The sequence below is a fragment of the Bos javanicus genome, chromosome 7 (assembly GCF_032452875.1).
Source record: "Bos javanicus breed banteng chromosome 7, ARS-OSU_banteng_1.0, whole genome shotgun sequence".
In the NCBI taxonomy this organism is placed as follows: domain Eukaryota; kingdom Metazoa; phylum Chordata; class Mammalia; order Artiodactyla; family Bovidae; genus Bos; species Bos javanicus.
This window is the reverse complement of record NC_083874.1, coordinates 48,222,840-48,248,362: the sequence shown is the minus strand read 5'-3', so window position 1 is coordinate 48,248,362 and position 25,523 is coordinate 48,222,840. Positions and strand designations below refer to the sequence as shown.

General features: G+C 43.9%; 1 protein-coding gene across 2 annotated transcripts in view; it reads left to right on the top strand.

Moving 5' to 3' along the window:
- The window catches only part of SPOCK1 (SPARC (osteonectin), cwcv and kazal like domains proteoglycan 1), a 584,625-nt gene that overhangs the window by 225,092 nt on the left and 334,010 nt on the right, over positions 1 to 25,523 (top strand). For both annotated transcript variants that reach the window (XM_061423580.1, XM_061423579.1), the window contains one exon: positions 13,799 to 13,844. In XM_061423580.1, the coding sequence (XP_061279564.1) occupies positions 13,799 to 13,844 (46 nt within the window). The remainder of the gene's footprint in view (positions 1 to 13,798; positions 13,845 to 25,523) is intronic.

Sequence of the window (25,523 nt, the reverse complement as noted above, 5' to 3'; positions counted from 1 at the left end):
CTGGAACTCTCTTGCTTTTTCAATGACCCAGCAGATGTTGGCAATTTGATCTCTGGTTCCTCTGCCTTTTCTAAAACCAGCTTGAACATCTGGAAGTTCACAGTTCACGTACTGTTGAAGCCTGGCTTGGAGAATTTTGAGCGTTACTTTGCTAGCATGTGAGAGGCCCTTAATTGTTACCATTAAATGAGGCCCTTAATTGTTATCATTGACTGGGAGAAGAAGGGGGGACCTCTAGGGTCTTGGTTCCCAGAGCCTTTGTTCTCAGAGATCTCACCTCCAAAGAAAGAGATGCTTATTTAATAAAGGAAGGTTGAGCAAGCTGGCCCTGTGTCTCTGTAGGACAGAAAGAGGGTCAGGCATACAGACTAGTTGATTCCAATTGTGGCCCATATGACTTACATATGTTCTTGACAGGCAGCATGGAAACACCTGCTGGTTGGAAGGGCCAGGGTGTGAGCTGGCTCTCGTCCCTGGGGTGGCATGCCATGGGGTGAGTGTGGCCCCTCCAGACATAATACCATTGCTCAGCCTTCCAGCTGGAGTGGACTGATCATAGTGATGTCAGTAATCAGCCATGGCAGCTCCAGGCTTTCTGGTCCCAGAGCAAGTGGCAGACCGGATGGTGTGGCCATGGGGGCTTCGGAGACCCTGAGCAAGGCAGACCTCCTGTTGTCCACTCTCTGTGGCTGCCCCTGGGCTCAGGCTTGCTCTCTTGTTGCCCGGGTTGAGGGCTGTTGCAGCAAAGAGTCCTGCTCATTGCACTTGTTGGCTCCTCATCCCACCCACTGCATGTTCCTTGCCTAGAAAACTCCTTGTCCATCTGGACCCAGTGCAGGTCCCAGTGCCTCAGTAGAGTCAGCCCTAGTTCCCCAGAATGAGTGGCGGCTTCCTCCTCTGTGTTCTGTAGCTATTTTATCTTTATAATGACTACACTGCCAGGCATTGTTATGCTCCATCTGCTGATATTTCTGGCTCCCTCTACACTGGCCAGACCATGGGCTTCTGAGAGTAAGGGCAGAGTATTACACGTGTCTGTTTCTTAGCACAAAGGCAGACATGCAGCAAGTGCTCCATATGTGGTAACTGTGCACACATGGAATGAACTTCTTCATTGGTGTCCTTGGTTTCATTGACTCTTTCTTTTTTTTTTTTTTAATTTTTTTTTTCATTGACTCTTTCCAACCTGTCCCGCACTTAGCCCAGCACCTTCAGAAAGCACCACTGTGATGGGAGCCACCTCCAAGTTCACCCTCAGCGGTTCCTCAGTGCCTGGAGATTAGGTGTGGACATCTCATCAGGCACAAGGTCCCTGAGCCTCAGCCCCAGCTTCCTTGCAGCTTCAGCCTTGATTTGTCTCTGTGGGTGCCCCAGGCGGATTATGGAAACCCCCACCCCCAGAAGGCAACAGGATGGTTAGATATTTGTGGAGTACACAGATCCCCAAGAGTTAGAGCTGAACAGCTATCACAGGACTCAAACACATTGACCTTGGTATAAGGATGGTTATCTTATCTCTGGATGCTATCTTTTTATATGACGTAAGTACATCATCTACCTGTCCAAGTGGTCAGATGAGCAAGTTCTCAAGCATGGAGCCTGGCTAAGGTGATTTGGGATTCTTTCTCTAAGTCACCTGAGCCTACCAGGCCTCTGTTTGGCAGCGCTGAGGGTGAGAGACTGGCTTCCATCCATCACAGAGTTGTAGAAATGTTCGTTAGGTGAGAGGAAAATGAGCCCGTCTCCAGGATTATTAGTCCACGGTTCAGGATTGATTGGACCCAACAGCCTTTGGGAGTATGGGTCCCATGGGGGGTCTTCAGTCAGTGTGGGAAGATTGTTCTACTCTTGCGGTGAGCCCCAGTTAGTTATAGCAGTGGCTGTACCTGGGACAGGGAACACTGCTCCCATTCTCTGTGGAAGCTTTGCCAGTGATCACAGAGGGAAATTGTGGCTGGGGAGTGTGGGTCTAATTGGCAGGCTCGTTTGCGCTTTAGCATAGGGGCAACATCACTTCAGAAGTTGCAGATTTCAAAGAAACTCTCTCAGATTCTGATGGTGACATCATTGCTTTGAAGTGGACTAAAGACCTTGACCAGATTTGTTTCTGGGGTGTTGGTGGGAGCATCTGCTATGTATGTGGTCCAAGGGCCCAAGCCTCGGGATGCAGAGGAGGGCAGGCAGGACGACTGCTAGGATGTGCTCAGGGATACAGTGAGGGAGCTTTTATTGCTAACTTTCCCAGATGCTCTTTCCAAGAGAAGAGGCTGAATGGCAGGGCTGGGAGGAGCTGTGGCAGGTCTTGCTGTGCAGCTAATGAAAATTTCATGCGAAGTCTGCGGCCGTGGCTTCCCAGAGAGATGGCCGGTGCCAAAGCCACCAGGTCTTCTGTGTAGTGGCTTGATGTCAGTGTTGGACACTCCACTTTGAAGCGAGCCTCAGAGAGTGTGGTGGCAGACAGGTGTGCTGGCAGTGTCTGGTCCAGAGCCCACAAAGTGCTCCTCAGTGGGGCTTGCTCCTGAGGCTGCTGTCACCAGAGCTGCTGGCCATGGTTCTGAAGCCTGGGCAGCCATGTGGGGTAGGGAGGGGTCAGGACGTCTGGGTGTCCCAGCTACTTTCCCAGAGCCAGGCACAGGACAAATGGACTTGCTGTCCAGTTGCACAAAGACCCCGTGGGGGCAGGTGTTTACATTTCCCCTTTCATAGATGGGAAAGCTGAGGCTCAGATGCATGAAGGATCAGTGCAGTGATAGAGTCTCTTGGGAGGCCTTTGGGCTGTGTGTCAAATCCCTTGCCATTTCCTGCAACCATCGTGTTCCATCTCCAGTAGGGAGCGAGCCCTGTGTTTCCTCCCAGGTGCTCCAGTCTTCACATACCTCACTGGTCCTCTGTTCACTTGGTGCCTTTCACACAGTGTGTGGAGCTCTGCCATGCCGGCTGTCAGAGAAGGCCCCCAGCATCCCTAGGAGCAACTCATTCAGTGACCCTGACCACTGCACAGTGCTTGGTGGAGAAAACCAGGATCTGTTTGTCTGTTTGGAACCTCATTGATCTAGGAACAGTTCAGCGTCTCCCGCCCACTCCACCTCCCTGGACCTGCGAGGAGACCCCAACCATCTCTGCTCATTCTCACCTCACCCATCCCTGTATCCTCTCATGGGATATCCCCCCTTGACTGGGACCCAGGTCTAAGCCCCAAGACTGGAGCACATTCTTTGTTCTTCTGTTCTCCAGCCATGCTGGAGTCTCCCAATGTGACGTACTAATGTAAATATTGTTACCAGAGTGGATTGCCATTTCCTTCTCCAGAGGATCTTTCTAACCAGGGATCCAAAGAGGGTCTCCTGCGTTGCAGGCAGATTATTTACTGTCTGAGCCACCAGGGAAGCCCCTAATGTAAATATTGTTACTATTATTTATTTGTCCAGTTTGAAAAAGAAATCTTCAGAGCTGGGCAAAACTGAGCTCAAATCCTCCTGCTTCTTACTAGCTGTGTAAACTTACAGTAATGTGATGTCTCTGAGCTCCAGTTTTCCCAGGTAGGCCATCAGGGTGCTGATTGTGCCTCCCTCACACAGCTACTATATGGATTCCGTGAGCTAAAACACAGTCGGCTTGGCACAGTGCCTGGCCCATGTTGAGCACTCAGAAACTGGTAGCTGCTATTATTCTTAGATGATTAATGTTAAACGTTACTATTACTTTGATGTTTTGATTGGATTTCAACTTCAGCTTGTCTCAGATTCTGAATCTTGCATCAGACATCTGCCAGCTGTGGCAAGCCAAGTCATGAAGTTCGTTTGTTCCCTGGGGTGACTCAGGGGCATTAGCAGCCGTGGAGCTACGCTGTCAGGCAGAGGTCCACCAGCCCTCCTTGGTTGCTCCCTCCAAGGTCTTCTGCCATCATCTTTGCTGGTGCCAGGTTCCTGTTACCGCCCCAGTTGAAGTCACACTAAAGGAGTTGCCCATTTCACCATCCTCTGAAACTTCCAGGACACAGAGCCTGTGTTCTGAATCAAAGGGAGATTAACTGGGGATCTGCAGCTGACATAAAAGAAGCCACAGAGGTTGAGTGATTCTTTCTTCATAGGAGGTGGTCACTGAGTACCTGGTTTGGAACGGGCACCGTGCTGGCCCTAGGTGTGGAGGGGAAGACACCCCACCCTGGCCCTGGGGACTGGCAGGCGTGTAGTCGAGTGGCCAGAGAGTGGTCAGCCGCTGCAGAGCGGTGACATCAGGGCTCTGCTAGGGGCTGCCCAGGGGCTGTGGACCACACAGCAGACATATCTCTGGCGTGGGGGGACTGGGAACAGGGAGGTGACCATTGAGGACCATCGTCTAATCCAAACCGGGAGTTGATAGAGCAGTGAATATTAGTCAGAGAAGGGAGAGGAAGGGGGTTTCAGGCACAGAGGATGCAGCGTGTGTAGAATTTTGGAGCTTGGCTGTTGCAGCCCTGAGAAGTAGCTCATGTGGGGCTGGAGTGAAGCGTGTGGGCAGGGGTGTGGCCTCAGGGGGACTAGAGGACTCAGCAGGGGCTGTGCCTCACAGGGTCCTGGGAGCTGCTCGTGAGCTTGGTCTTGGCCGGGGGGCTGTTGGGGAAACTGGAGTATTTGATACCCGGGCACGGTGAGGGCTGACGCCCCTTCAGAGGATCCTCATAGGAGCAGCAAAGGGGATAGCCTGAGCAGCGTATAGGGAGAGTAGGCTGGCTGGGCACGTGGGGGTGACCCCAGGAGAAGCTGGGGGCCCAGCTGAGGCAGAGGCTGTGTGGGTGACAGTTCATACCCACTGTTTTATACTCTGGAAGGCAGCATCTGGATGTTGATTGAGGCCTGCTGGCCTTGGTGGGGAGGTGGCGGTGGGGAGGGGGCGGTGGTGGCTGGAGTGGCATTCTCAGAAAGATGGTGGGACCTGATTAATTTGGAGTTCGTGCTGCTCAGACAGGACTGGGCCTTGGGCCAGTACGATTTGTATTTTCTGTAAAGGAGAGGTTTATATGCTCCAAGATGGCAAGGGCCTTACTTGGTGTTTCAGTGAAGTGACCCTTCTCTGGGTTTCTCTGACTGTTTTCTACATGTAAATTAATGATTATGCAGAAATTTTACCTGTTCAGAGAGGCCTAGTCCACTTAAGAGAATATAGTGAGTCATAATTGAAACTTAAATTTACTTAGAATTAGATGATGTGTAATTGATAACAGTGGTTCAAAACATCTCTCACTGGTTCACTGGTTGCACAGACAGCTCTGTGGTGTAAGTATTATCTTTTTTTTTTTTTTTTAATAGACAGGGTCACTAAATCTTAGAGAATGGGAGCCTGACCTTTAAACAGAGACGTGCCTGTAAGTCATGTTTTCACATTTCATTGCATTTTTTTCTAAGCCACTCTTCATCTGTAAGACTAATAAAATTGCATGCATTGAAAATATTTCATAATTATTGTTCCCAAGGGCAATTGGTCTCCCTTCATTTGGGCCTATATGGTATGATTCAAATGCACAAGAGCCACATAACTGAAATTTTAAGCATATCATTATTTCTATAAGCCTGTTTCAGTGTTTTTGAGACATCTCAATATTATAAACCTCTGGAGATAGACACAAAAGTGTACATTTTAATTTATTGAGTCATTCTTTGTGCCTGATGATATCCCAGTTGCTGCCACATTATTGCAAATTGTTGTGACCCATCCTCCAAGGTAGGTGCAGCAGTCTTGTTTTGTGGATCAGGGGGCTGCAACTCAGAAGCTGAGGGGCTTGTGCCAGGCCAGCTGGTGGGTGAGTGTTCGAGGCAGGATCTGAGCTTGTCTGCTTCACAGCCTGTCCTGTTCATAGTGTTTCTATTGTCTTTGAATCATAATCCTTCTGTTTCTCTCCTGTTTGGACATTCAGAAGCCCACTCCTGGCTCGCTCAGGTGTTTTGATCATTTTGCTATTGAGGTCAAGGGAATGGGTAGCTTTGAGTCTGGGAAGACACCCCTTGTCTTGGTCAGAGTACAAATGCAAAATCATAGACCTATTGTATTCCCAGAAGAGAAAGTTAGGTGTAGGGCACCCTTTCTGGAACAGATCTCAGACTCAGTTTTTCTCTTTGAGAAAAGCGGCAATCAGCAGTCACTCCCCCAGAACCCAGCTTGGATGGACAGACAAGGACAGGCAGACAGCTGTGAGGAAGGGGGATTTCTTTGTGGTGGTATAATCCCTTAATCACCTGGAGGGACCACGACAGTGCTATTCATTTCACAACCCAGGACCATAAACTCATGTCCTTCTCAGGTTTTAGACCCCTTTAAGTTATTTTGGAGCTGCAAGGTGAAATAATTGCTTTGCAGAAATGTAGAAGGTCTTTTATTCTTGTTCTCTGATGTCATCTCAGGACTTTCATTGAATTTCACCCATTGGACCAGTGTCACAGCAAATTAGTCGTTTAAAATTCTCAAAGATAATAATTATGCCTGTATATTTGGATTTAATCACAATTTTGCTAGCTGTTCAATAGTAACGACACAGATCACCAGAGGGCCCTCAGATTTCCCCACACTTCACTTATTCCACCAAGAACCTAACGTTCTTTTCATGAACTTAGTGAATGAGGGAGGGGACCTTTTAAAGGGAGTGATGGTCGGTAACTTAAAGGAAAATGTCTGCCTGTGACCTTTCTAATGTTATAATTTGAAAATTTGATGCAATTATCAAAAATGTTTACATTCCTTCCTATTGTTTGATGTGATTCTTTTTTTTTTTTTTTTTCTCATTCATAATGCTTTCGTACTCAGGAAGTTGAGGTAGGTTTTTGACTTTTCCACTGTGTATTAGACATAGCATCAAAATAGTTGCCAAATAAAATGTAAATATCACTCTCAATCCTAAATCTCAGTGGTAAATATTTGTTTTAGTTCAGTGAACCAGCACCACACACATTTATTTTTCATGGGTATATCCAGGGGATGCAATTTATCAAATGCATATAAACAGTCCATTTGCTGCTTTATCTTTTCTCATTAGTTACAGTACAAGTATGATTGTCAGTTATTATCTGTGTTTTACTGGTGGGTTATTTATTGAAAGAGCAGAGCAACTGACATTGTTATTTTCTAAATCACTTTGTCTGAGGCCTGCAGGACTTTATACCAAATGTCAGACCAATTTATCAAAGAATTACTCTATTCAGGAAGCAAGTGATTTAGAGTGTATAAACATACACCCACCTGTCCTTATGTGCACATCAGGAGCGGTTATGCGCATTTCACAGGAACATGGAGATGTTAAAGCTGAATCAGCTTACTTCAGTTGACTCCAGTAGAGCCAGGACTTACTGTGTACTGTTTTTCCCTGGGGGAATGTGCAGGTAAAATCCAAACCTGCTCAGAATTAGCCCGGCCCAGGTGTGTGGGTGTGATTTGTGCCCATGCAGATGTGTTATCGGTCCAGGTCCCAGTCCCTAGTGTACAGGGTTCTCATGAGTGGGATCTGTGGAGTGACGGGGCAGGGGGCCTCGAGTCACTGCCCAAGCTGGGCTGGGTGGTTGAATGCTTCATGCAGAAGGATTCCTACTGGGGTTCTTCACCAGGGTGGGAAGGGCAGGCCCGATGGAGAGAAGACTGACAGCACAGTGCTTACCCAGAGGTGTTACCGGAAATCGAGGTGAGGGGGTGTATGAGAAGCCAACTTCTTTCTCAATAGGTGGAATGTTTTGTATTTCCCAATAGCATCACGAGTAGGGATTTTTACTGCACACAAATTAAAATTACAGGCAAGTTTCACTTATATAGTGTCATTTGAGGCTTCCCAGGTGGCTCAGAGGGTAAAGAATCTTCCTGCAATGCGGGAGACCTGGGCTAGATCCCTGGGTCAGGAAGATCCCCTGGAGAAGGGAATGGCTACCCACTCCAGTATTCTTGCCTAGAGAATTCCACAAAGGAGCCTAGTGGGCTACAGTCCAGGGGGTCGCAAAGAGTTGGACACGAATGAGTGACCAACACTTTCAATACAGTGTCACCTGGAAGTCTCACATTTCCAGTGATTTCTATGATCATTTCAGAGACACTTTCCCCACCTGCCAGCCAGCCCTCCTTCTTATTCTCCCCAGTCAAGTAGTATAAAAAGATACTTTTTCACACTGAATTCTTTGGAAAGCAGTTTGCCTATAGCCCCTTAACTGACATCTTTATAAAAGTATGGGGTTCGATAAAGTGGGATTAACCTCCCTCTAGGATCTATAAACCTGACTGTAGTCCACTTTGCCCTGCAGGGCAGTGCTTTTCTCTTTTGTTTTTATCTACAGGGGGTCTTCAGATGACCTCAAAGAGGCTGCCTGCTCTCGCTTAGACTTACTTTCTTCTGTACATGTGTACATGTCTCCATGGCTCACCCCTGGTCGAGACAAATGAGGCACCCACTTATTTTCTAGGCTGGTAATTTGTATTATCTCAGGTAATCTTCAGATGAAACTACAGTGTTCAAACAATTTAGCTAAAATATGTATAAAAGAGAAATGATCTGTCCCGTGAGAGCTGAGTATATTTGATCTGTGGTAGCTAAAGCTGTAAAGTATATCATACATGCCATCATCATCTTCGTAAGTGGGAGTAAAGCAGTTGGATTGCAGAAGTGGTTTCCATTTGATTGTGCCACTCTCTTCCTCAGAGTTGCTTTAACATTCTTTGGAGCTGACATAAGCACCTCTGGAAAGGCAAACCCCTGGGGAATATCTGAACTAAATTGCATCAGCCATTTGGGGGCGGTGGGACAGTGGAAGAAAAATTCAGTTTCCCGATCACAGTTGGTTAAAATGAGAGACTTTCCAATCAGTTATGATGTCTATGATAAAGAGACTTAATCACTAAAATTATGGGAGGATATTTTTTGCATCATTTCCTGGTAGGGAGGCTTAAACGTTTTCTTGGAAGATGCATTATACAGCAGAATGTTCTTTGGGGTGTGTGTGTGTGTGTGTGTGTATGTGTATGTTATTAACATATACTGATATGTATTATATCCTTGAGTGTGCTAAGTCGCTTCAGTTGTGTCTGACTCTCTGCGACTCTATGGACCGTATGGTGCCAGACTCCTCTGTCCATGGGATTCTCCAGGCAGGAATACTGGAGTGGGTTGCCATTTCCTCCTCCAGGGGATCTTTTCAATCCAGGGATCTAACCAGCATCTTTTACATCTCCTGCATTAGCAGGCAGAGCTCTTTACTACTTGTGCCACCTGGGAATTAATATCTATTATATATGATAATATAAAATATATGTTACATATATATATATATTTTAAAAGATTTCATTTTCCATAAATGCTTATTAAAACAGGGTATCTCTAAAGTAGTTGAAAGCCTAGAGTTGAATTTCTTTGTACCAGCTACTGGGTGCCAATAATGTCTTAGGATCCAGTATTAGGTTTGTGGGATATCGAATGTTAATAAAATGAATATGATTTTATCTCTGTTGATCAGCTGTGGAGGATTTTAAAAAATAACTGGGGCCATGGTCATTCCATGACTCTTCCTCCACAGTCCACCACCCCTTTCTTCATTTTTCTAGATACTATCACTTGTCACTTTCTTGCTGGGATTTGTACGCCAACTTGTGATTTTTTTTTTTTTTCTTTTTACTATGACTGTATGTTCCCCTGCAATGTTTCATGATTTTGGACATGAGTCAGCAGGCTCAAATTTGAGACTTTTCAAGTTTACAGGATCTTCTGGGTTGTAACAGTCCCTAAAAATTTGGGTGATTTTCCTTTTTTTCTTTTTTAACTTTACAATATTGTATTGGTTTTGTCATATATCATTTTTGAAGTGGTATCATGAAATGGAATCAGGTCTTCCTCATATGATGAGAATTTAGAAGGAGGCTTTTCTCTTCCCTGTCCAGCAGAGGTCTGACTTAATTTATCCTATGCAGGGTAGCGCATAAAATACACATGTATGGTAACACTTCCACCCTTCACTCTTCAGCTTGTAGAATGCACTATTAGGAGTTAATCAATTTAATAAATGACTGTATCCAGGTATGTATCTTTCTATTTAGATTGTCTGTTTTAAAAATTAACTGATGCTGAGGTCCTTCCAAGTCATTTTTAAAGGCTTTATCACTAGATGATCAAATTACCAGTTAAGAGGCCAACTCAGATGGATATGGCTCTCCTGGCAAGTGCGACTGAGTCCCTCTACCATGCCTTCCACTACAGTCTGAGTTTTAACAGGCCACATCTTTATTGGTCAGAAGGAAGGTCAGAGACAAGGGCTCCTGAGGCCCTAGACTTTTCTGCTCTGTGGACCAAATTCTGGGGGCCATGCAGCAGGAACACATTTGGTTACAGGGCAGTACTGGGGTGATGTTGGGGCTGTCACACTGCTTCCCATGTTGGGATTTGTCATAGTGAGAAAATAGATGCTGGGTGTTGTCAACAACACAGCAAGTCCTGGGTCTGTTTAAGGATAACCTAAAATGTATGTTCACCCCACTCCAGTACTCTTGCCTGGAAAATCCCATGGATGGAGGAGCCTGGTAGGCTGCAGTCCATGGGGTCGCTAGGAGTCGGACACGACTGAGCGACTTCACTTTGACTTTTCACTTTCATGCATTGGAGGAGGAAATGGCAACCCACTCCAGTGTTCTTGCCTGGAGAATTCCAGGGACAGAGGAGCCTGGTGGGCTGCCATCTATGGGGTCGCACAGAGTCGGACACGACTGAAGCGACTTAGCAGCAGCAGCAGCAGCAAAATGTATGTTACATTTACAAAATTCAGACAGAAAATAAGATAAAGGAAAAGCTGGGCTGGTGCCCCTGGTCTTAGGCCCTGAAGAAATGACCATCCAGCTGTCCTTTGTCCCTTGGGCATACTGACTGTTAAGTGAGGCCCCAGGATGAGGTGAAGCCCTAGAAGGGCATTCTTTTCGACATTTCCATGTGGATTTAGATGCTCTTTCACCAACGTTCCCCTAGCAGATGAGTGTATTGATTAGTACAGCCCCAGGGGCTTGGACGGGTCATGTCTGCAGACCTAGCTGGTACAGAGTGGAAGGCTGATCCATGAGCTCTGGGCTTGTATGTCTGGACTTCGCTATGGCCAGGCCCAGTAGGGACTCCCATCCCCTGTGCTCATCGACCAACTCCCAAGTGGGCTCTGGTGCCTGTCTCTCAGCTGGAGCCAAAGGGGTCACACCCAAGGTTGTCTGCACTGCTGGCTCATTGGGGTCTGCTTTGGCCATCTGCTTTCCTAAGGCAGGGTGAAAGCAATCAGAGGCAGGGAGTCATCTCCTTCTCCACTTGGCCTTGCTGGGCGAGAGGCTGTTAGAGAGACTCGTTCTGCATAATGAGCTCTGACTCAATGTGTACTTTCACATTTGGGCAGCAGTTAGGCAGTATTATTACATGTGTGATGAGTTTTAAATATTCTCATGCAGATAGCCACTTGTAGAAGTTTCATCTTGAAATCTCTGACTTTCCCCAAGAAACATGTAGAAATGGCAATTATAGTTAGCTTGGAAAAGTGACAAGGTCCAGTAGAATGCTTCATATTCCATCCAAGTTATAACATATGTTGAAATCGTTAGGAAATATTCAGTTCCTGAGACTGGCTCAAACCTTACTTGGACATCAAAGAGAATGTGACATGTGAAGTTAAAGCAGGACTGTCTTTGGCTCCAGTCCTTCCCTGTCGGACTCACAGCCTAAGCTTCTAAGGACTTCCATGTATTAAAGGAGCATGTTCAAGTGGAAAATAGTTCATGTGATTTCAGACTGTAATTAGGTGATGCCATCCTTATCAGAGGGCACTTATGGACCACAGCTGGAAGGATGGAGATTTTGTTATTTTTTTCTCCAATAGTGAGGATAAGTTCATCTTAGGTTATCTCTATTCTTGCCCTTGTCAATAGCAGAATGTCTGCTGCTGCTGCTAAGTCGCTTCAGTTGTGGCTGACTGTGCAACCCCATAGACCAGCAGCCCACCAGGCTCCTCTGTCCCTGGGATTCTCCAGGCAAGAACACTGGAGTGGGTTGCCATTTCCTTCTCCAATGTGTGAAAGTGAAAAGTGAAAGTGAAGTTGCTCAGTCATGTCTGACTCTTATCGACCCCATGGACCGCAGCCTACCAGGCTCCTCCATCCATGGGATTTTCCAGGCAAGAGTACTGGAGTGGGGTGCCATTGCCTTCTCTGCAGAATGTTTGAGTCACTTGCTTATGTTCACTTGCTAAGAGTAGATTGGCCATCCAACCTGAGAAATAAGGTGGTAAATTTCCCACTGATCATCCAGCCCTTAGCTGAGAACCATTAACTTTGGCTGCCGAGTTTCAAACCACATAATTCAAGAGATGAGGATTGTATTTAAAATAATAAATGGAGAGAGATGTGACAGAGGGATTATTTTAAACTTTCTCAGTGCTATTTCATCGTGTAGACCTCAGAGATTTCCTAACCAGCTGAGTTGAGAAGGCCAGTTATGGCATAAAATTAAAGCCAGAGCAAATTGGACCAATTCCTTGGAGTTAAACATGATTTAATGCTGAATCCCCAGGATCCAGAGGAACCTGTTCATGTTTATTCATGCCCTGGAAAATGGAATCACCACCCAAGAAGCAATGTTCTGATTTTACTCTAAATCCAGTTTCCTAAAATCTATTTAAGGGCTTAGGTGAACTCAACAAGGATCTAATAAAGCCAGGTAATTGAATGACACTGAGACCAATAAAATGCAAAGAGATGGTATGGGAGATAAATGGTCACAGGAGAGAGCATGGACCATAGTTGAAACTAATTGTGTACTTTGGTGTAAATGAGGTTTTCTAGAAGAGAAATCCAGGCCTCATTTTGGACAGCTTTATGAAACTGCAGCATGCAGAGTGCCAGCCAAAACCACGTCCCACAAATTGTTTGAATATACTCTGGAGGAAATTAACTGAATGGGGGCACATGCCCTAAAATTGATGTGGGGAAGTTGTCCATGGGCAGGGCCCCTGCATGCTGCAGACAGTTGAGTTGAGCTGGCAGAGGGGGTGTGCTCATCTGCAGTGGAGTGGGTGAAGGCTGACAGAGAAGAGAAACTGTGGATAATGAAGGTTTGGAGGGGAAGGGTTATTAGAAGTGAGGAAGAGGTTAACAGGATGATGGAGCCGTGAGTGACCTAGACCCTTACAATTTCAACGTGATCAACTGTCTAGCCTTGGAGCATAAACTGAGGCAAGCTACATGCAAGAAAGACACGGTTATGAATCAACCAGATTGGCCAGCCTTTGTTTTTTATCTACACAACCAGAACAAATGGTATTAAGGTGAATATATGCCAGTGGTTAATTCTCACATTTGAATGACCCTCTGTTTTTAGTTTCGAGAAGTGCTAGAAAACTGGAACTGTGCACCAAAGTTACATGTCTCCATGTAGGAGAAATGTTGACAGTTGAATTATCAGTGGTTACAAACACAGAGGCTTAATCCCAAGTGAGAACAGCTAGGCATCACCTGCGGCATAATTGATAGCAAATACATCTTGCACTTAGAAGGTGTCTGGGTTTATCTGTCAAACCGGGAAGAGCAGTGCTGTTTCCATACTAGGCTGAAATGTATTAACTCTTCCTAGTGTATAATCCATACAGTTTGAAAGACAAGAATTTGAAAAGGCAATTGATACTTTTGGTTGCACGTGAGTGCCTTAGAAAAATTTCTGAACCCTTAGCGTTTTCCTTTGTGTTTTGGGAGGTGGTGGGGGGAAAGGCAGGTTTTTGTGCAGTTATATGAGAAACTTCCTGAAATCTGACTTTTGTTTTCTATTTTTTTTTTCCTTATATAGGATGATTATTTCAGAAACTGGAATCCCAACAAGCCTTTTGACCAAGGTAAAGGATGCACTATTTCTTGTTGTATATTTCGTGGAAAAATGCGATCTCATATTTCCTTCTTTGCTTGCTAACTTCCTCTTCCCACAAAGGCCAGCTAGCTGACTTATTTTACCCACGTTGGGGGACTAAATAGATTGGGGTGATAGAAATTATTTTATCAAGTTGGTTATTTGTCTGAGATTGTCTAAGATTTAAATAATATTTTTATTGAATTGACCACTATAATCATTGGCTGGTTTTGTTAGAAAACAAACACAAAAAGAAACAAAATAGTAAAATGCTTATCAGACTAACCTGGTGGATTGTTGGGCTGAATCCAGTGATTTCATTCATGGAACTGACTGTACCTAGAGACGCTGTCCAATTCACATGAGCCACAAACATGAAACTTTCTTATCTAGAAATAGGCCAATCCCAGGAGGCTTTCAAGGGCATTGATATTTCATTTGTTTAAATAACTTCTTCATGGTTTCTAAGTAGAAGCTTGTTTCACAGGTGGTTCACTGACTGCTTGGGTTTTAGCCCTCAGAGGGCTCTTTCCACTCACCCTCCAAGCACAAAGCCAGGCTTCTGAGGGCCATTGTAAATCACCACCTCTGTCCTCCTGGGAGTTATTTAAGATGCAGCGAAGGCCTGCTGTGAATCACGTCCCTGTTCCTATTGTTCCATTTGTGGCTGCCCTTAGCACAGACCTTGCTGCTGAAATGGTGTTAAGTACGTATATGCAATTAACGCTGCAACTCAGAGGGAACATGTTACCTACTAGGTCTCAAAGATTCACACTTCTGAGAACCAGCTTCATTTCTGTAGCTTGAGTATTTGATGTGATCACAGTGGTCAACTTGACACAAAGACGTCAGGGAAGGCATTGATGTGTAACGTGATAGAAGGCGCCCTTTTCTGCCCTCTCCTTTGTCGCTTTAATAGGTCACTCCATCTGGACTCTGGTTGTCTTGTAAGCAAAATTGGCATTAAAATGTCCGCAGAGACATTTAGTGTATTATGCCCTCAAGTAGTGCAACACTTTATTCATTCATACATACATGCATGCATTCATTCATTCTCAAATGTTCACTGACCTAGCACTGTGTGCACAAGCACAAAGCCAGGTCTTGGGGACAAAACAGAAGATTTATGGTCTGTTTATTTCTGGCTCCTTCTCCAGGAGGAGCTCACAGTAAGGAGTGGGGAAATAGCTCAGTCGGCAGTTGCAGTGGGGTATGTTAAAGGCTGTGATGCAGGTGTGTGCGGGCGAGTCTATAGGTGGGAGATTTAGTGGGTGTGCACATGTGTGTTGTGGACAGGTAAGGCTTTCTTTGGAGGCCCTGTCTGGGCTGCACCATCTCAGTGGACTCCACCATCTTAGTGGACTTCAAGGGCCTCACACATCAACAGTTTAAAAAATGAAATATAAAATTTTAATTGAAGTATATTTGACTTAAAATATTGTGTTAGTTTCAGGTATACAGCAAAGTGGTTAAATTATACTTAGATATGAATATTTTTTCTAGTTCTTTTCCATTATAGGTTGTTATAAGGTTTGAATAGAGTCTCCTGTGCTATACAGTAAATCCTTGTTGTTTATCTGTTTTACATATAGTGACTTGTATCTGTTAATGTCATATTCCTAATTTATCTGTTCTCCATCCTTTCCTCTTTGGTAATCACGTCTGTTTTCCATGTCTGTGAGTCTGTTTCTGTTTTGTAAATACGTTCATTTGTATTATTTTTTAGATTCCAAATATAAGTGGTATCATAGAATCTTGCCTTTCAGTATGATAATCTCTAGGTCCATCCATGTTGCTGCAGATGGTATTATTTCCTTCTTTTTTATGGCCGAGTAGTATTCCACTGTGTACACATACCATATCTTCTTCATTCATCTATCTGTGGACACTTAGGTTGCTTCCATGTCTTGGCTATTGTAAATAGTGCTGCTGTGAACATTGGGGTGCTTGTATATTTTTAAATAAGTTTCATTTTTTTTCCAGATTTATGCCCAGAAGTGAGATTGCTGAATCGTATGACAACTTTGTTTTTATTTTTTTGAGGGAATTCCATAATGCTCTCCATAGTGGCTGTACCAGTTTACATTTTTACATTCCTGCCAATGATGTAGGCGGGTTCCCTTTTCTCCACACCCTCTCCAGCATTTGCTGTTCATAGACTTTTAATGATGGCCATTCTGACTGGTGTGAGGCGGTACCTCATTGTGCTTCTGACTTGCATTTCTCTGATAATCATCAGTGATGAGCATCTTTTCAGATTCCTCTTGTGTATGTGTGTTCGTCACTCAGTCACGTCTAACCGTTTGTGAATCTATGTACTGTAGCCTATACATTCCTCTTGGCCTTCTTGAAGTCTTTGGAGAATTGACAACTTTTATAGTGACTGAATCATCACAATAAAGCATCAGAAGGTGTTTGTAATTTAGATGTTTTCCATCAAAAATGGTCAAAATTTCTTAAAAGGCGACACCTTCATGTTGGCAGAACACTCAGATATAGAGCAGCCTGTTCCCTGTGTGACCTGGTAAATGAGCCTTTCTGCAAACACTCATACTAGGAGTTTGCTTATGGAGCTACACAAGTGATGGAGACTGGGCACTGGCGCTTTCCAGCCCAGAGAAGGACTTAGGTTCTAGTTCTGTAAGGATCAAATGTTAGTAAATGTCAGATTTACTCTCCCTCAAGGCCTGCAAACAGATATTAAAACTTTACCAAAGGAGGAAAAGGCATTTAAATTTTTACTAGTATACATTGGGATAGGTTATACACATATTTACATATATTTGTCAGCTGATATATGTAAATGATATATCTACATATATGATACAAGTGATAGCTTCCTTTGAACATACTATTTAAATCTGTTTAACCAAATTGCCCAGACAGGGATTTTTCTCTCTAAAGAACTTTGGCTGCTCTATGCAACATCTTCCTGCCCTGGCTCCCTCTTTTTCCAGCTCTGCAGGTTTGAAAACTGGATCTGCTGAGATAAATCCTCACAGAAAACCTCATGACTTTCTGGGTATAATTGAGGACCTTTGCTGAGAAGCCCCACTTTGTAGCTCAGGTGTAACTGCTATTGGCTATTATATCCTGAGCTGGGGTGGAGTACGGTGGGGTGGGCAGTGGGTGGTGGCAGGACTGAGAATAGCCTTCACTTAAAGTATCAGCCCCAGCAGATATCATCAATTACACTGAGCGCCGCTCAATAAAAATGGGAGGTTACTATGTCAGTGCTGATGTGGGCTGGCAAAATATAAACCATAGGCACGGAAGGGGTCAAACACTTCATCTTCTGGAAAATAGGAGGATTGCCAAACTCCAGTGGAGATCATCAGCTGCAGAGAAAAGTCTTTTCCCTCCTACACTGAAAGAGAATCCAACGTGGTTTAGGCAGTTTTGTGGTTGGGAGGACTTTCAGTTCATGGGAATTGAATTGCTGGAAGGCATTTTAGAGGGCCTGATGACAAGGATGCTGTGGGATGGAGGTAGAAGAGGCTTCATGATGGAGGTGGGTGTGGATTGTGCTTGAAATACAGGCAGAGAAAAGAGGAAGGAAGGCCATGCATAGGAGATTCTGGTAGGGTATAGCCAGATGGGTGTACTCAAGGCAGCTTGTAAAGGACATTTCATACTGATGCTCTCCCTGCTTTCCCTGATGCTTTTAGACTTTGTTTTCTTGACACTGGGGAGCCATAGAAAGTTTTGGAGCAGAGGAGTAATAGCATGAGGGCTGCTCTTTAGAGCAGGGGTCCCCAGGCTCCGGGGCGTGGTCCAGTACCTCCTATCAGATAAATGGCAGCAGTAGATTAGAGAGAAAGTTCACAGTAGACATAATGTGCTTGTGGTTGCTGCTGTTCAGTCGCTCAGTTTGTCCGACTCTGCGACCCCATGACCTGTAGCATGCTGGGCTCCCCTGTTCTTCACCATCTCCCTAAGTTTGCTCTGGATGTGCTTGAATCATCCCCAAACCATCCCCCTCCCTGGTCCGTGGAAAAATTGTCTTCCAGGAAACTTGTCCTTGGTGCCAAAAGGGTTGGAGACCACTGTTTTAGAGACTGTATGTAGTTGGGTGGCTCAACAGCAGTGGTTTGGAACCTAAGACCCACCTCTAAATGATGCCCCTCACACAGGACTCTAGGTAACTTCTCCATTGCCTTGGAGCCCTAGGCTTTGGTCACTGGTGGTCAGGCTTAACCATTCAGCTCTGTAGGTTGACCTCGGAGAGACCCTGAAGCTCCCATCTCAAGTATTGGTGTGAATAGTCAGGACACAGATAATACTCAAGAAATAGTTAACTTCCCTGTAATTGCTCTCCCTGCTGATGGATATTTATTGAACTTTGAACAACAGGGCTTCATAGAGTAGGCACTTACCATATAACAACTCCACGGTAGTTAGAAGAAAAGCGCCTTGCCTGGAGGACTTCTGCAAGACCGAATACATCTTCAGCATGTTATCTTTAGGAGAATCAGTAATGCTTCTGTCAGGGGAGTATAATAGCCATCACCTTCAGGCTTTTCTGAGAATTCTTTCTGAGATTTGGGTAAAGTAGTCTATCCTTTTTTGATTGTTAACGCCTAATGCCAAATCTCCTCACAGAAGGGCCAGAGAGGAGTTCAGAATTGAAGGCAATGATTATTAACTCAGGTGAGAAATTTCCCTTGTGAAGTCCACAAAGATAGAGGCCCTGCTGTGAGGTGGGAGGGGGCAGCTGGCAGAGGCAAACAGCCTCCTGCCTTCTGTGGGCAGGAGTAGAGACCCTTGGGTGGACCTCTGCAGGAGGCTGGCCGAGCCTGGAGAGCTCTGGGGCGATTCCAGAGTTCGGGGTGGCCTCTGCCGCTGTTGCCTTTTGGCACGTTCCCTCCACTGGCCCCCAGCAAACCTGCATGCACACAGTGGGTGTGGAGCAGACGTGAGGTTTATGCTTCTGAGAGTGACATCTGGTCCAGCAAGATGGCTTCCCCACGAAAACAGTCCCTGTGCCAATCCGTTGGGGACACACATATGCTCTGTTCGTCTCTTGGAGAGCTGCAGTGCTTGTTAGCAATTTAAAAGCTCTGAGAAGTCTTTTAGGAAAGAAGCCCATTTATCTTACCGTTTGCTAAATTTGCCTTTGACCACATGTTTTTCTTATTATTTTTTTCACCCCACATCTATCATATATCCAGCAAAAGAAGTCTATTCTGCGGCATATACTTCGGTAAGTGCAGTATGGGGTCCTGGGGTTTTCAGTCAGATCCTCCAATTTCAGAACTTGACTCTGGCAGTTGTTAGCTGTGTGGTTCTAGGCAAGTTGCTTAACCTCTCTGATCCTAAGACTTTCCCATCTGGAAATGGCAACAATGAGAGCCTTGAGAGGATTGAATGAGTTAATGTGTCTGGCAGATAGTAAGTGTTCCATGAGTGTTGTTTTAGTCAGTAATGGATCTTTTCCATTCCTTCCTCCTCCTGTTGGCTGCCTCTCCCTGTTGCTTCTCTCCCTTCCCACTCAGCTTCTCTTTCTTTTTTTTATTTTATTTTTTTTAACTTTACAATATTGTATTGGTTTTGGAATTTAGAAAGATGGTAACAATAACCCTGTATACGAGACAGGTTCTCTTTCTTTCATTGTGTATTCCCTTTGGGAAGCCTTCACAATTGTAATGCTAACTGGAGCTCCTGGGCTAGATTAGAGCCAACCTGTCTTACACTAGGCAAGTCATTGCACATCCTCATTATCGGGGCTGAAAAGGTTCAGGCTCTTCATGTTCATTCATCCATTCAACAGTTACAAGAGCTAATGTTTAGGGACCACACTAAGGAAGGTCTCTCCTGGGACACTTGGAATTACAAGTCATTAGTCATCCGTCCAAGCTCTTATACTGGCACAGAGTATGTGTGTACTGGGGTTGATGGGGCAAGGTGGGAAGCAGGAACAAGTGGGCTGGTGGGGGTGTGAAAGTGAAAAGAGTTGGTCTAGAAAACTGAGAAATCCATACAATGTCAATCTCAAGTGTTTACATAAGTTACGTAGGTCTGTATTAGTTGGGGTGACAGTTTTTACTACCTCTTGGCCTCATTCAATGTCTGTGGACCATGGATCAGGGCACCCCCAGTCTTAGCTGATTGGCATCCCCTTGAGTGTGATGCTGAAGGTGCTGTCACAAACATGCTCTTTACCTATGGAATCAGGTGGCTAATGGGGAAGGTTATCCAAAGGGCCTGGAGGGGAAAGAAAAGAAATAATAGGTTGGACCACAATACTGTGATACAAAAATAAAAGGTATTGCTTTGAGGGAGGGGATGAAATGAATAAGAAGAGAAGTGATTTCTAACAAGAAGTTGCTGAACTTCTAGACCAGTCCTTTTAGAAAAAGAAGATTGGAGCTTATTCATGATGCTTTTGCCAAATAAAAGGTTGTAGTGGTGGTATTGGGGGATTGAGAGGCAATTTATGTGTATAACCAATACATCACTTAACTATAAAATTCTGGTTACCTGAAGATGTCCTCAAGTGTTGGAATGCAGATGAATCAAGGTTTCATCCTATAACCATAGTCTACTCAGGAAAGAGCCCACTGACTTATTTGGGTAGGAATTTCTACTTGATGAGACAAACCATTTTAGGGAAAATGGCTGAAGGGGCTTTATCGTGGGAGATTTTTTGAGACAAGTGGGTTCTTTTAATGTGGAATAGGGAAATGTTTTAGGTAAAGTGTGCAGGTGTTGGTTTAAAGGATAATGTTTTTCCTTCTGAAGTGAATACTGATTATTGTTCCTCCAGAGCATCCTGGCTGTGACTAAATCTCAGATGATTCTGGTGATTTTCAGAGCAGAATATGAACTTGTAGAAATTGATCTCCAGATAAAAATAAAGCTTCGAAAGGCAGGGACCCCTTTCACTCACGCTGTTCACTTCAATAGAATAAAAGAAGAAAAACCTTGCCCTTTGACTTCCAATCTATTATACCAAGATCCCGACAAGCTCAAATCCTCACCAAAGCCCTGCACTGTTTTCAGGCGAAAATTCTAAAACTCGAAAGGATAGAGGCCTTCCCATGTTTGAGTTGTGTTTCTGGAACCAGAGGCCCATGAACTATCACAGCAACGTGTTTTATCAGAGTTTGAAAGGGTGCCTGGGGGAGGCAAGGTTGCCTATTTCTAAACTTTAGGAGAATTTTTTTTCCCCTCTAGATTAATCTGAAGTTTTACCTGATAGGTTCAATAGAAATCTTAAATCTCCATAGCTTTCCTCTTGATGGGGAATTTAACCTCACTCCAAGAGGAGTTTCTGACTTGCATTCACAGGGCCTTAGGAATTTTTCAGGGCTTAAGGATCTTTTCATCCTATCTGATCCCTTGATTCTCAGAGGCAGCTGGTCTGGTTTGTGGGAAACATCTTCATAGTTTTTTCCAGGTTCCCTCATGTTTGGTCTGCTTGATTCCTCCCTCTCACCTTTGCCTTCGCATGTAATTTAAGAACCATTATTTCTCCTTTATAGAAATAAATACTCTTGCTCAAAATAACCACTTTCTGCCCTAGACATTCACCTCGCACTCCAGCCACATCAGCCTCTCACCTCTGGCCATCTTCTTCACTTTCTTGATTACGACGATACAATAGTTAGTATTTTTAAAAATTTAGAGTATTGATTTTTAAATTTTCTGAGTCAGTTCTGCCAGAGAAGAAGCCAAGCCCTGTTAATTCAAATATTGGTTCACTCCTGCTGTAGCTCAGCCTATCCGCTTTGAAGTTAGATCAAGTTGAAAGTTTTATCTTTCATCTCTGGCTGCCTTTGCCTGTTTGCTTATTTTAAGGAAATAAAACATCAGATGCAAGATTGAAATCACCCTGGGGCCCCTTCTTGGTCCCTCTTTCCCATTCTCTTTTCTCTGAAGGTGACCATTTCATTTACATGCTTTTCTCTCCACATTCTTATGCTTTCATGTCATATGTGCATATCTATAAACACTGCTCTTTATTGTACAGATGTATGTTTTCTTCTCTGACATGTTTATTTCACTGAAAATTGTTTTTAAGGGTTTTTGTTTGTTGATATAGTTAATGTCTTTGTATTGTGATGTTCCATTGTACTAACAATGTACTAGCAAAAACAATGCCCAGTTGTTGAGGTAACTGGTGATAGAAGTAAAATCCGAAGCTGTCAAGAACAATATTGCATAGGAACCTGGAATGTTAGGTCTGTGAATCATAGTAAATTGAAAGTGGTTGAACAGGAGATGGCAAGAATGAGCATTGACATTTTAGGAATCAGTGAACTAAAATGGACTGGAATGGGTGAATTTAACTCAGATGACCATTATATCTACTACTGTGGGCAAGAATTCCTTAGAAGAAATGGAGTAACCCTCATAGTCAACAAAAGAGTCTGAAATGCAGTTCTTGGGTGCAATCTCAAAAACAACAGAGTGATCTCTCTTCATTTCCAAGGCAAACCATTCAGTATCACAGTAATCCAAGTCTATTCCCCAACCAGTAATGCTGAAGAAGCTGAAGTTGAATAGTTCTATGAAGACCTACAAGACCTTCTAGAGCTAACACCCAAAAAAGATGTTCTTTTCATTATATGGGACTAGAATACAAAAGTAGGAAGTCAAGAGATACCTGGAGTAACAGGCAAGTTTGGCCTTGGAGTACAGAATGAAGAAGGGCAAAGGCTAATAGTTTTGCCAAGAGAAGGCACTGGTCATAGCAAACACCCTCTTCCAACAACACAAGAGAAGACTCTACACATGGACATCACCAGATGGTCAATACCAAATTCAGATTGATTATATTCTTTGCAGCTAAAGATGGAGAAGCTCTACAGTCAGCAAAAATCCGACTGGGCACTGACTATGGCTCAGACCATGAACTCCTTATTGCCAAATTCAGACTTAAATTGAAGAAAGTAGGGAAAACCACTAGACAATTCAGGTATGACCTAAATCAAATCCCTTATGATTATACAGTGGAAATGACAAATAGATTCAGGGGATTAGATCTAATAGAGTGCGTGGATAACTATGGACGGAGGTTCGTGACATTGTATAGGAGGCAGTGATTAAGACCATCCCCAAGAAAAAGAAATGCAGAAAGGCAAATGGTTGTCTGAGGAGGCCTTACAAATAGCTGAGAAAAGAAAAGAAGTGAAAGGCAAAGGAGAAAAGGAAAGATATACCTGCTTGAATGCAGAGTTCCAAAGAATAGCAAGGAAAGATAAGAAAGCCTTTTTAAGTGAACATTGCAGAGAAATAGACGAAAGCAATAGAATGGGAAAGACTAGAGATCTCTTCAAGAAAACTAGAGATACCAAGGGAACATTTCATGCAAAGATGGGCACAATAAAGGACAGAAACACTATGGACCTAACAGAAGCATAAGATATTAAAAGAGGTGACAAGAATACACAGAAGAACTGTACAAAAAAGATCTTTATGACCCAGATAACCATAGTGGTGTGATCACCCAACTAGAACTAGACGTCCTGGAATGCGGAGTCAAGTGGGCCTTAGGAAGCATCACTACGAACAAAGCTAGTGGAAGTGATAGAATTCCAGTTGAGCTATTTCAAATCCTAAAAGGTGATGCAGTGAAAGCACTGCACTGAATATGCCAGCAAATTTGGAAAACTCAGCAGTGGCCATAGGACTGGAAAAGGTCAGTTTTCATTCCAATCCCAAGGAAAGGCAATGCCAAAGAAAGTTCAAACTACTGCACAGTTGCGCTCATCTCACACGCTACCAAAATAATGCTCAAAATTCTCCAAGCCAGGTTGCAAGAGTACATGAACTGTGAACTTTCAGATGTTCAAGCTGGATTTAGAAAAGGCAGAGGAACCAGAGATCAAATTGCCAACATCCATTGGATCATCAAAAAAGTAAGAGGGAGTTCTAGAAAAACATCTACTTCTGCTTTATTGACTACAGCAAAGCCTTTGACTGTGTGGAAAACAACAAAGTGGGGAGAATTCTTAAAGAGATGGGAATACCAGACCACCTCACCTGCCTCCTGAGAAATCTGTATGCAGGTCAAGAGGCAACACTTAGAACTGGACATGGAGCAACAGACTGGTTCCGAATCTGGAAAGGAGTACGGCAAGGCTGTATATTGTTACCCTGCTTATTTAATTTACATGCAGAGTTCCTCATGAGAAATTCTGTGCTGGATGAAGCACAAGCTGAAATCAAGATTGCCAGGAGAAATATCAATAACCTCAGATATGCAGATGACACCACCCTTATGGCAGAAAGCGAAGAACTAAAGAGCCTCTTGATGAAAGTGAAAGAGGAGAGTGAAAAAGTTGGCTTAAAACTCAACATTCAGAAAACTAAGATCATGACATCTGGTCCCATCACATCATGGCAAATAGATGGGAAAACAATGGAAAGAGTGAGAGATTTTATTTTTGGGGCTCCAAAATCAGTGCAGATGGTGACTGAAGCCATGGAATTAAAAGATGCTTGCTCCCTGGAAGAAAAGCTATGACCAACCTAGATAACATATTAAAAAGCAGAGATATTACTTTGCTGACAAAGGTCCATCTAGTTAAAGCTATGGTTTTTCCAGTAGTCATGTATGGGTGTGAGAGTTGGACTCTAAAGAATTGTTGCTTTTTTTGTTTGTTTGTTTGTTTGTTTTTAAACTATGGCCAAGTAGTTTATTGCAAGCATGCAAGGTTTCATTAGTACCAGGAAATCAAGCAATGAGACTCATTACCTCAACAGATTAAAGCAGAAACATAAGTGAACATGTCAATAGATGTCGAAAAGCCATCTTGATAAACATTCAGCAGCTATCCTTAATAATAATTTTAGGAACATATGTACAGGAGGAACTTTTGTAAGTAAGATAAAGTTTATAAAACATAGGCAAGTTTAGTTCAGTCGCTCAGTCATGTCTGACTCTTTGTGACCCCATGGGCTGCAGCACGCCAGGCCTCCCTGTCCATCACCAACTCCCAGAGTTTACTCAAACTCATGTCCGTTGAGTCAGTGATGCCATCCAACCATCTCATCCTCTGTCATCCCCTTCTCCTCCCACCTTCCATCTTTCCCAGCATCAGCGTCTTTTCCAATGAGTCAGTTCTTCGCATCAGGTGGCCAAAGTATGGAGTTTCAGCTTTAGCATCAGTCCTTCCAATGAATATTCAGGACTGATTTCCTTTAGGATTGACTGATTGGATCTCCTTGCAGTCCAAGGGACTCTCAAGAGTCTTCTCCAACACCACAGTTCAAAAGCATCAGTTCTTCAGAACTCAGCTTTCTTTATAGTCCAACTCTCACATCCATACATGGCTACTGGAAAAACCATAGCTTTGACTAGATGGACCTTTTTTGGCAAAGTAATGTTTCTCCTTTTTAATATGCTGTCTAGGTTGGTCATAACTTTCCTTCCAAGGAGTAAGCGTCTTTTAATTTCATGGCTGCAGTCACCATCTGCAGTGATTTTGGAGCCCAAAAATAAAGTCTGTCACTGTTTCCACTGTTTCCCCATCTATTTGCCATGAAGTGATGGGGCTGGATGCCATGATCTTCATTTTCTGAATGTTGAGTTTTAAGCCAACTTTTTCACTCTTTTCTTTCACTTTCATCAAGAAGCTCTAGTTCTTTTTCACTTTCTGATATTGATATTTCTCCTCGCAATCTTGATTCCAGCTTGTGCTTCTTCCAGCCCAGCATTTCT